Source organism: Callorhinchus milii, unplaced genomic scaffold (genome assembly GCF_018977255.1).
Source record: "Callorhinchus milii isolate IMCB2004 unplaced genomic scaffold, IMCB_Cmil_1.0 Scaffold22, whole genome shotgun sequence".
In the NCBI taxonomy this organism is placed as follows: domain Eukaryota; kingdom Metazoa; phylum Chordata; class Chondrichthyes; order Chimaeriformes; family Callorhinchidae; genus Callorhinchus; species Callorhinchus milii.
This window is the reverse complement of record NW_024704763.1, coordinates 1,225,784-1,237,960: the sequence shown is the minus strand read 5'-3', so window position 1 is coordinate 1,237,960 and position 12,177 is coordinate 1,225,784. Positions and strand designations below refer to the sequence as shown.

At 42.7% G+C, this 12,177-nt stretch overlaps 1 protein-coding gene across 2 annotated transcripts in view; it reads right to left on the bottom strand.

The window, feature by feature from the left end:
• The window catches only part of map2k5 (mitogen-activated protein kinase kinase 5), a 94,312-nt gene that overhangs the window by 72,499 nt on the left and 9,636 nt on the right, over positions 1-12,177 (bottom strand). For both annotated transcript variants that reach the window (XM_042342960.1, XM_007910028.2), the window contains exons 4-7: positions 8,986-9,055; positions 7,388-7,428; positions 6,146-6,213; positions 5,058-5,106 (exon numbers count right to left, since the gene is read on the bottom strand). In XM_042342960.1, the coding sequence (XP_042198894.1) occupies positions 5,058-5,106; positions 6,146-6,213; positions 7,388-7,428; positions 8,986-9,055 (228 nt within the window). The remainder of the gene's footprint in view (positions 1-5,057; positions 5,107-6,145; positions 6,214-7,387; positions 7,429-8,985; positions 9,056-12,177) is intronic.

Genomic DNA, 12,177 nt, shown 5'->3' with positions numbered 1-12,177 from the left:
AAGCAGCCTGGTCCCCGCACTGCGAGTGCATTAAACCCCCAGGCAATGCACAGAAGAGGCAATATTTGCAACAAATTGCCAGCATCATGTATAACCCTCCTGGTGCAGACACAAACTCCCGATTAGGTTTCTGAACGTTCAAGCAATCACTTTCACCAGATTTTATCAGAAGTGCAAACCCCTCTAATAATAATAATCATCATCCTTGCACTTGTTACAGCGCCTAATCACATCTTCGAGACTTCTCAAAGCGCTTCACAGAATATGCTGTAAAGCAAATTGACTGTATATTTCGTGGGTGAAACGCACCATATTTTTTGAATATGTTGTGGGTGAAAGCTTGTGCATAATATAAACGGGAATGGCAAAACACTTTGCGATTTCAACTTCATTTTTTTAGAAAGGAAACATCTTTAGATTTACGACTTCCAGATCAAATTACTCGGAACGCCAATTACTGCAAACTCTTAATCTGATTTACAAAAATAAAAAAAAATTGGACCGTGATTCTGAAGTGATCTTTTGTTAGGAGATGCATGTGGAACAAACGGTCCCTGATAAAACTGCAACCTCTTTATTCACTGCAGTAACCATTTCACCCGAGTATTAATGTTATCAATTCAAGCGATTTAGCAAACGCCGCTTTATACAGTAGCCGTAATCCAAAAACTCTATGTGGTCAAATGCTTCTTATGAACCCGTGACACTTTATCAATACTCAATCAATGGCCGGCATTACTCGTGAGTGACAGATATGAAATAAATATTTATATCACATAACCTATGTCAATGAAACACAGCAGAAAGCTATTTTCAACCTGTCGATAGCTGATTTTCCCAATGACAAGCGGGAGGATCATAATTTTAACTTTTTTTTTAACACCTAATATGAAGTCAATATTGAACTGTCAGTGGTAATTTTGTTAAACTACCAGGTAGCACATTTTTAATGCTTGGTTATATTATGTCCTGAATTGATTCCGTGGCAAACAAACAAGATTGGAGCATTGCCACTACTATCAAATGTCAAGGGGACATCCCTCCATTAGGCCACTCTGTTACAGGTGATATCAAGGGACAAGCGTAAAGAGCTGGCTGGTAATTGTCTGCTTGACACACACCACTTGAACAACTTGATTCATGAAATGCCAGCAAGGCTTAGCCTGTTCCCTTCACACAGAATGAATACACATCCAAGATGATTAACTTTTTATCCTAAAAAGTGTGAAGGGGATGTGAACAGCAGTTAGAAAATCAATAAGCATCTTTCATTTGCCGTGACACAGATGTCTCAGTCAATAGAACCTAATAAGGAAGCCTGATCACACTGGACAGCAAGCCCCCCCACCCCACACACACACACCACTCCGGGAAGCTCTTTAAAAGATGTTGTCGTCCTCACTCGGACACTTTAAGCACTGTTCTAATATATTTACAGTGGCCACTGGAATTACACACGCAAAAAAATAAGTGTTAACAATTTGTCATTAGATTGCACCAAATCTAGGGTATTCTAACCCTCCTGAACAGCGACTCTACTGACCCCGGTTGAAACAGCACAGAGAAACTAAAAAGACCAATTGTCTCGGAGAATCTCTCACCAAGACAGCAGGACGAGAGGGCACGGGTTCAGGGTTGCACAGGGGCAATTTCAGGACAGACGTTTACACAGAAGAGAATCGACAGATGGGAATAGTTTACCACAGAAAGGGTGCTTGCAGGCAGGGCAACTAACGTTTAACACAACAGCTTGCTGTGTAATGGGAAGACGGTGGGATGGGTATTCTGGAAGAATGAGATTTAATGGGCCGATGGATTAGGCCCTTTGCATCCGTACCTCTCTCTCTCTCTCTCTCTCTCTCTCGAGCTTGTGATAAATCAGCACAGCATCTCTGTGGCCAGCAGACACAGTGTGCTCCATGTCGGCAGTGAAGCGACAATGGGCTGAAGCTAAACCCGCGACCAACATGTACAGTGAGCGTCAGATGAGAAAGGTTTCAAATCGAGAAGGCCCGAAAGCAAAACGCCAATTGGATCTGAAGAGGAAATTGTGGTGAGCGGAATGCTGTAACCTAATCACAAGATGGGTCTGCAGCAAGAAGGCCCTTCGGGCTATCTGATCTCATCCCTCCAGAACACCCATCTTACCATGTCCCCCATCAAGCTGCTTTTCAAATGAGTCTCATGTCCTGGTTTCTACCACCTCGCCTGGCAACTCTGTTCGTAACCGAGAAATCAGGTGGTAAAGAAACCCTTGCCCTCCCGTATACGTGATTGGCAGTGACTTAAAGGACCGGGGTTGGATGTGAGATGGAATTCTGTGTGAGCATCGATTTTCTAGGGTTGTGAGGATGACTATGTTTTAGCTGGACCACACCGATCTGTTCAGAAAGAGCTGAAACCATGTTTAAAAAAGGAAATGGAAACATGTCGCTCTGCGAATTATTAGTTTTTCACTAATTACAAAAAGTTTTACACAAATAAAATAATGTGAATAGTGATGTTGCTTCAATTGCTTTTAAAATCAACATTTGTCTGAGCACCGAAATAATAATTATAATAATCCCTGCGTTTGATACAGCATCTTATCACATCTTCGAGTCTCAAAGCCTTTCACAGGATATTGTGTAACGTGAATTGACTGTACATTTTGTAGGCAAAACGTACCAGCCAATTGCGCACAGAAATCCGTAGGCAGGATTCTGTAGTCACAGTGCTCAAGCCCTATACAGTTCTGTGTAGCGTATAAACTCACACAATGATTTTTTAGGAACAATGAAAGACGACCCTATGTGCTTATTGACACGAAGAGGAGTTTCCAAAAGGTCACGAGAGTTTGTCATGCAATAATACAATTTGGTTCTGACACTATGCAGAGCCCGTCTGTGTACAGTACAGCACAGGCAGGAAACCATGAAATGGTGGGATATCAATCACAGTAACTACACCCTCAAACATGTCCACACAACTCACATTCACTGCAGTGTTCACGTGGGCAACAAGGGGAGAGAGAGAGAGGTTTTTCTCATGTCTGGTAATGGTTGACACTGTGTCGTACAGACAAACACCATTAAAGTTTCTTTTAAACCCGACAAGGTCAAGGCAGGTCAGAGGTTTTCAGCCGGAGTGACCACTGCTCAACACAACAGTGTAGAGGTAAGTGACTCCCATTGAAAACTGCTGGGATGGTATCCATCTGTCCAGGATTCCATCAGCGATTACTACTGAGCCATCCATTGGGGGCTGAACCTTCAACCATTCTTGCCTGCTCTCTGCAGCTTTTCTACCCAAATCTCTTTGCCTTGTTTCCTCTCTGCTCAGTGCTCTCCATTGTATTTAGTGAACGCTTCCAGAGAGTGGGAGATGCGAGTTGGTGTATATCAGCCCCGTTGGTCTAGTACACCAGCAGCCGACATTTTTGGTCGGCTAACAAAATAAACTGTCTTGATCGAATATTTCTTGATTTATGCCATGAATCAATCAAGAAAAAACAGGAAACAAAACATTGATTTCAAGCAGACTCATCTAGACTAGTGCGAACATTTGGTGGGCCACATTCGGCCCAGGGGCCACGAGTGGGCCACCACTGGTCTAGTGTGTACAGCCTCGGCTCACGATCTCCTCAACAGCCTGACTGAGAGGGAGACTTTGCCATGGTTGGAAATGTAGGCATTAATCTACACTGCACCGCTCCATGGCACAGCACATTGGCACTCAGTCATGCTGTGCCACTGCATCACCCAGCTCCGAGAGCAAGTGCTATTCAGCACTTAATTAGCCGAGGTGTTCTACCCAATCTGACCGGTAGGCATGAACTCGTGACAGGATCTCCCTCTCTAATCCCTCACTTTGCTGAACGCTAATAAGTTAAGACTGTAATTTGAATGTGAAGGCAGCACCAAGAGCGCTCACCAGCAAGCTCGATTCAGGAATACAAGACTGAGAGCAAATTAAGGTGCTCAGCCATCAATCTCGTGTCTCGCGTGTTAATCAGCACCAGCACAGTGCCTGAAGATCCCAACAAACAAAGCGAAAAACAGATTAAAAAGAACCAGACCTCCGAAACGCATGCAGAACAAGTAAAGGGGGAAAGATTCCTGCTGCTTTCATTATGATATTTTTTTAAATATAACAAAAGACCAATTTTCAGGAAAGATTTGCAGGTTATTCCTGAATTTATTACTACACTTAAGACTGGTGATGATTAAATACTGCTAGCATAGCAGTGGTGTTTTACCATAAACAACGGGAATGTTATTTTCAATATCTTTGAAAAATGTAGCCTACTTTGCACATGGGAATTCCCAGTAAAAGTACGATGATATAACCCCCCCCAGTATCTGAACACAATTCATTGCCCAGTAATCGTATTGATGCTGCATTATAGCCTTTTAATGATTTTCAAACCCGTTATTATCTGAACAATGACTGTCGACACCACTGATGAGATAAGTGCTTCAAATGCGATTTTTATTTTCTCGCAGTTTACCACCACAGTTGGACTGATCTCTTGGTGAGAGAGATTTTATGGCACCTCCAGCCGCTGTGTATTGTACCTCAACTGGCACCTGCACAACCCGGAGTGCGATCCACAAGCGACATTTATTATTAGCAAAGACTCTGATGGATCAAGGCTGTGGGGGGATACAGCTCAATGGTGCACCTCAGAGGCGCATCAACAAGAACAACTTGCATTTATATTGCGCTCCTCACGCAGGCTAGCGTCCCAGAGCGCTTGTTCCAGTGTCTCGACTTTAATAATCTTTAATTGTTGAATTTGATACAGGCCTTCAGCCTCTTCATCCTCACAGGTATCTGCTACAGGGTGTAGTGACTGTGTATTTTAGGCAAATCCAGAAGCTATATTGCATCCCACAAAGGGTTATGAAGTGAATGATCAATTTATCTGGGGGATTGATGGCCAGGAGGTATTAAGCACTTGATGTGTTTCCGCAGGCGTCAAGACTAGTGACTGACCCCCCCCCAAAAAAAAGAGTCAGAGGGGTGGAAAGTCATACACAGCATCGCAGCCATTTCACTGGGGCCACATCACCCACCTGTCCATTTGCCAGGATTTTCTTCAGCTCAGCAGAGGATTTCTTCAAGCTAATAGCGATTAAAAGAGACAAGAGTATTAAAGTCATGCGCGCGCAAACACAAACATCAAGACAAATTTGATACAGACAGTAAATGAGGAGGGCAGAAAACATACCCACTGGAAAATAAAATAGTAAAAAAAATTGAATTACTTTGTCATTATGCTAATTAACTGTACAATTAATTCAGCTACACCAAAGAAAAGTCTTTACAACCTCTGTTAGTAATGATACGCAAATTACAGTGAGCTTCAGTACAGCAGGAAAAACCACAATCGCTTCAGTTGTATCATACCCCGAAAGTGGAGGAAACTAGATTCAGTCTGTTATACAAATGTAATGTGTTGTTGTTGCTTTGGATGCTCTTAAGCTCCGTGATGGGTCTACACGTGTATCAGACACTTGGCTAATCCCCCCAAAAAGTGGAGGAGAAATCAAACGCCTTTGGGGACAGGGCCCAAAGTTTTTACTTGGTTTTAGCCTTTTGGTTTTCAAGACCATGGGCTTGAAGCTAAAGATCATGCAATTTTTTTGGGGGTGGCAAATTCAGGTTGAATTTTGGAATGTGCCACAATTCTGCAGGTGTGAGAGGTGATGACTATGGTTTTAGCCCTGGGTGCCTGGCCGTGGGGGAGGTGGGGACGGGGAGAGAGGGAAGAGAATAAATAAATAAATAAATAAATGTAAAATTGGGCATTAAATATGAACCATGATCGTACCGGTTGTACAGCAAAACTGTCAAGCTACTCCATTCGCGCAGCAGTTAAAACCACAGACAACCCTAGCCTCACAAACAATAAGAGTTCAGAAACATGGCGACTTTAAAACATTTGACGGACACCCGGCCGCGAGCCGATCGAACCGACGGTAAATATTAATTTCAACATCATTTGCTTTTTATAATTATCTTCTGATTCTTTTTTGTCAAGAATTCCCAGAAGAAAGCCTTGTAAAATTATAGAGTATAGCAGTTCTGAATCCAGTACCATCAGTTTATCATGCAGCAACATATCTCATAAGCCATGTCTCTGTCTGCTCTTGACTCTTACCTATTGTTCGGCAGTCCTTCTGTGACTGCTGGGCAGCTATTATTAGAGGACCCTGCCCGTGTATCTACCTGCAGGCGGATAAGGAGTTTTTATCAGTCATTCACGGGCTGAGGACAGCAGTCTAATTAACCTGTAATTTACCACAGATTTCTCATTTCCCTCTGAAGGTTAATTGGCTTGTTGCTGGGCTTACGGATGCTTGCGTGCTCTCTACTTGCACATGACGTTAGCATACTAACTCGCACAGAGAGAGAGAGAGAGAGAGAGAGAGAGAGAAAGAGACGGATCTTCTGACGAAAAGGCAATATTTAAGATGAATACTGGTTAACATTACTTTGCAGGACTCTTCGGCGTGCAAATGACCCACTTAAACCAACATTCTGCTCAAAACACCCCGCATTCTTCTCTCATTACATTTTTTCCCCCTTTGATACGCCATCCCTTCCTACTGTGCCCGAAATTCCACACAGCCTTAGCCGGTCTAATACGTAAGATGGAGATGTCTGGTTTGCGACTGGACTGGAAGCACTTCACAGACTATATTGTAAAGTGTAGTGACTGTGTATTTTGTGGGCGAAACGTGGCAGCCAATTAGACACAGCAGTGTCCCACAAACAGCTGTGGATTGAGTGACCACATTTCCCCCCACCCCCTGCCTTCTCAGCTCCACCGGAAAAAAAAAGCCATAAAAAAAAGTATTATTTTAATTTTAACCCACTTTCAATTATTTTTCTTTAGGAATTTAATCAGTAAAATGGAATGCATTAATACTGTTCTCTCTCCCTCCCTCCCTTTCCCCTCACATCCCATCACTTCCAGAGAATCACACAGGCAACAAGTAACAATAATGTTTACTTGGGAAAGATTTCGCCTGAAAGCTCAAAATGCTTTCATTTATTTTGCGAGCACGGACGATATGTAATGAGCGTTAAATTTCTTAATCATATCGCTTTCGATCCCTCATTAAAAGCTACATTACCAACACTTAACCACCTTTTAATGCAAAAAAATTAAAAGCGCTAACCTACTTGGTGCTCTAATGGATTGAATGGAAAGGAAATGCCACCAGAAACTCGCAGCTGTGTGATTAAATCAAGGCAAATATTCCCCACTTTGTATAACAAGAGACCCCCTGCTTGTCAGAGTTTGAAGAGCCAAGGTTTCAGATGACATTTCAATAACTGGAACACAGAATTACGAATCCGTTCCTAACTTTACTGAAACAATTATTGAAATTATTACCTTCAGGCCATGTATGTTCCTTCTCCCAGGTGACTTGCAGGCTGAAACAGTAATTGACTAAATTGCTGAACACATCGGGGCCATTTACAAATTTGTTAAAAATGAATCATTTGAAAGAAATGAGATTGACACCAAAATTAGCAGCTGAAAATGATGGAAAAGGGGGCAGCTAATGCCAGCACTGGGGATTTTTAAAATGTGATTCCTTTTCAACGTTTCGGAAAGGAACAAATGGTTTTAATGCTGGGGGTCGGCTAAAAGGATACACAAAAAAAACATAATAATTTAAAGCCGGGGTTTAACTACAAATGCCACCGGAATGACTGTGTGCTTTCACTTCAACTCTGCATTTTGTTAACCCTTGCTGTTTCTGTACAGGAAACAAGCTGGTGAACAGCACCCCTTTTTAGCACCATTCCATAGGGTAGTGCATTGTGCAGTAATAATAATAATCATTGCATTTGTTACAGCGCCTTATCACATCTTCGTGACGTCTCAAAGCGCTTCACAGAATATACTGTAGAGTGAATTGACTGTGTAATTTGTGGGCGAAACGTGGCTGTAAAGTCATTGTTGGGTGGGGGGGGAATAAAGTAATAAAACTCACAATTAATTTTAAAATGAAGCAAGCAGCACAGACACGAAGGCCTCCTCCTACTACACGGAAATGTTCTATGTTTCTCCGACTACTTAAAACAACAGCATTCAAAGCAAAGCAAACGGGGATGTAGAATATACAGTAACTCGGGTGAAAATCCGTCTCTCAAAGTTTCACCTTATGATTTAACTGAGAAGGCTTTAGTGGAAGCTGTTTTATTTTTCTACCGAAAATTTTTTGGGGGGGCAACCAAAATGCGGATAAATTGGATCTATTCAATGCTTTGATGGCTTGATCTCATTTCAGAAATACAATGCCACAAATGGCATGTTAAAGGGCCTGTCAATCCTGATTGATAATCTCAGTCAGACAGATTCGATTCTTACTGCCCCCCCTCAATCCCAAATGAACAGGTGCTCGGCTCCTGGGACAATATGGGCAGAGCCCAGAATGCCACAAAGCTCTTTCTGAATGTAAATTAACAAATTTTCCCAACCGTCGATATTTAATTTCTTTACTTTTTTTTATTGAAAAGTGCAATCCCAAATCCCCTCTACAATTCCAATTCCAACCCAGTTTTGTGTAGTAATAATAATAATAATTCTTCCATTTGATACAGAGCCTTCTCACGTCGTTGAGACAATACAGTAAGATGATCCAAAAGTCAGCCATTTTTACATACAACCTGACTTTCTGAGTAAATGTTCACTGAATGGGTTGAGAGTTAACAGCCCCCCCACCCCACCTACCATGTTAAAATGTACATAATATATATATTTCAATTCACTTTGCATTGAAATCTGTGGAGCGCTTTGAGACATCTCAACGACGTGATCAGGCGCTACATCAATGTAAGGTTCATTATTATTATTATTGTGATTAGATATCGCAGCTCACTATGTGTGTGCATACAAATTCACACACACACAAGCGCAGTTAAGCCTTCCTCCCACCGTTGGAACATGTAGAAGCACTACGGATACAAAGTCAAATCGCTTACCTCGTGGGTATATCTGCAGAGGTTCAATCACCTCCCCATTAACTTGCTGTTCTGTCACTGTAGTATAATACTGGAAAAGAACACACGCAGTATATTCAGTCCCACATGTCAACGTCAGATTATCATCTCCTCTCAAAGAAACTAGGAACCGTGCCAGTTTAAAAAGCTGAGGCACCCACAACAAACAACATTAAATCTCTTCCTCTAAACTGGCCATTCTGCACGCTTTAGTTTATCAGCAAAATAAACAGTTAAGATCTGTTGATGTCAGTCAGCTTTGGTCACTGCAACTATAAACTTGGGCCATTCTTCCCTGCTAAATAATCATAATTTGGTCACTCGATGCACGAATGTTGGTGGGACGCTGCTGTGCGCAATTGGTTGCTGTGTTTCGCCTGCAAAAATATACAGTCACTTCACTTTACAGCATGTTCTGTGAGGCTCTTTGAGACATCTCGGAGACATGATAAGGCACTGCATCAAATGCAAGGATTATTACTAACATAAAATGATGAAGCGGAGAACGAGCCCTTGCAGGTTCCCAGCCCACAACCCTCGGTACCTTGCCCAAAGGTCAAATGGGGAACCCAAGATGTCAGCCCAAAAGTGAGTGATTTCAGGAGGGAGGGAGGGAGGAGGTAGTGGGCTGAGGGGGAGAGAAGAGATAAAGAGGTATGGGAATGAGGCGTGGGTGAAGAGAGAGAGAGAGAAAGAGATAGAAGCGATGTGGGAGAGAGGGGTGGAAGGTGGGAGAAGACAGAAGGGGAGAAAGAGAGAGAGAGAGAGAGAGAGAGAGGTAATGGGAGGAAATGGAAGAATGGAATATTGGGAGATGATGAAGATGAAACAATAAAATTTGTGTTCAACAGCTCCTGTTTGAACAGCATGAAAATAATTTCAGTCCTGAACATTTCAAGCTGTGAAAGTCAGAATTGAATTCAGTGAATAATGGAATAAATATTGGATACCTGGGAGTGATTAAACAGTACTAATCTAACTGGAGAGACCCAGAGAGTTGGCAAAAACAGAGTAATGGAAACCTCGGCGTAAAAGGCAAGATGTAAACTAATCTCGGAGCGCAAATCACAGCAAAAACCACAGGAACTGTTTTAAACTGTAACATTAAAACCAAGGCTCGAGTGATATTGATAATAGATGGTATGTGTTCTGAAAGTCCTATGGCCGTGACTCAATTCAGTAGCTGATAGCCGGACCTCAGTTAGGCCCCCCCGTTCCTGCAAGCGCTCTGGGAAGCTACCCTGCGTGAGGGGCACTGTTTAAATGCAAGTTGTTGTCGTTGTTGAAACTGAGCCATACAGCAAGATCACAGGGTTGATGTCCGAGCGGGCCTGAGTTAGCTGGTCATGGTCGGGACAGCAATGGATGTAACATTAGCCACGAGAGGTGAGAAGATGGCTAGCACTCCCGACTGCTATCCTGATGGAAAGTGCGTACAGTGATGTCGGGCAAGGATTTGATGCCCAAACCCTTTGTTGAAGCGCCTGCTCACTCTCGCTGTACACACTGTCATATTGAGAATGGCCATTCGGCAAGATATCAGAGGTAATGTGGTGACAACCGATCCAAGCCTCAGCTTGGAGCCAGGCGAGGAGAGTGCAGAGGGGGAAAATGGGAGAGAAGGACCAATAAACAATCTAACGTTGGTTTCCAGAGAATCTCCATCGCCAGTGTATGGCTGTCAGTGAATCACGAAACGTTCATCAACATCTGTAAGAGCACAAGTTACAGTTGGGGAAAGTACATTCAGCACAGTCACCAGCTGTACGTGGCAACACAAACACAGCTTTGCTATTCCCTTTTAGACATTGCAAAGCTTTAGACAATCGCTGGGTAACTTTATTATAAATGGAAGACATTTTGAAATTGCCATCGCATTTCTTATAACAACATGTGTTTACATAGCGCTCCTCAGGCAGGGTACCATCCCAGAGCACTTGACAGTGGGGGCGGGGGGAGCCAATTATTTATGGATACCTGAGAAAATAGTAAATCGACAAACTGTTACTCCTGAGGAGTAGTGGTTAACAGGACTATTCAATTGTAACTAAACATAAGCACAGAATGCAGTTAACATTGTGTAAATAGCTGCTCTCTTTCCCAGTTGGCTCTCTTGACATATTTGGTGGTTTATTTTGGAGTCAGCAGAGGCTGAGTGTGGATTCTGTTCCAGGCCAACAACTTGGTGACAAACACCCAACTCTGGCAGAGCGCAGTGCAGAGAGCTTACTTCCAAAAACTTTTATTACCCTTACAAAAANTAATTGGCCCTGTCTGTTACTCAACCCAACAGGACACGGGCAGTTTAATGGTAACAGTCCATATGGATCGACCTTTTAGAAGTCTTAATAAATGTTAACAAGTAGTCTAGAAAAACAGTTCAAAACTGAGCCTTGCCTAGAATACAATGACATTTCTAAACACAGTAATTTCCAGAGAAAATATGACGCCACTGGCTATTTTGAGCTCGATCCGTGTATTTTTAATAGGAAATTTGCCAGTTATTGATCCGCAGCTTGTACTGTCTGCCTAAGGCAGCTATTCGGCTTGCAAGCAACTTTCCAATCAGTGGCTGTCAAAAATTCACAAGATTTACAGGCGCCATTTGCTCTCTTTTTTTTTATTCGCTTAACGTCACCAAATAACAATATTTATGTAAGTCACTAAACAGGAAGAGCATCGTTTAACTGGCCTCTCCGCGTGGGTGGTACAGGGCACCTTGTCTGAAAGAGAAGGGCACTTTGCCAGCGCCGATCACAAACTCGGCTCCAGTCAATTCACACTCCCTCCAATGCCTTCTTATTGCAATCCACGACTGTTTGTGGGGACGCTGCTGTGCGCAATTGGCTGCCGCGTTTCGCCCACAAAATACACAGTCAATTCACTTTACAGTCTGTTCTGTGAAGCGCTTTGAGACGTATTCCCAGTGTGAAAGGCTCTCTATCAAATGCAAGGATTATTGTTATAATTGTCCTAAAAAGTTAAATATTCACCGTTTGCAACGATGCCCAGTAGCAAATTACACCGAACTCCCCCACCCCCCCTCACCCTGCATATCCGCACATGTCACATGTCCCAGATTGGACTTTATTCAGAAAAGTCTTTATTCCTACGAATAAAAAACGTTTGACTTTCAAAGCGGCAACTGCTCTCAAAAACGATCTCCGCAGGTTA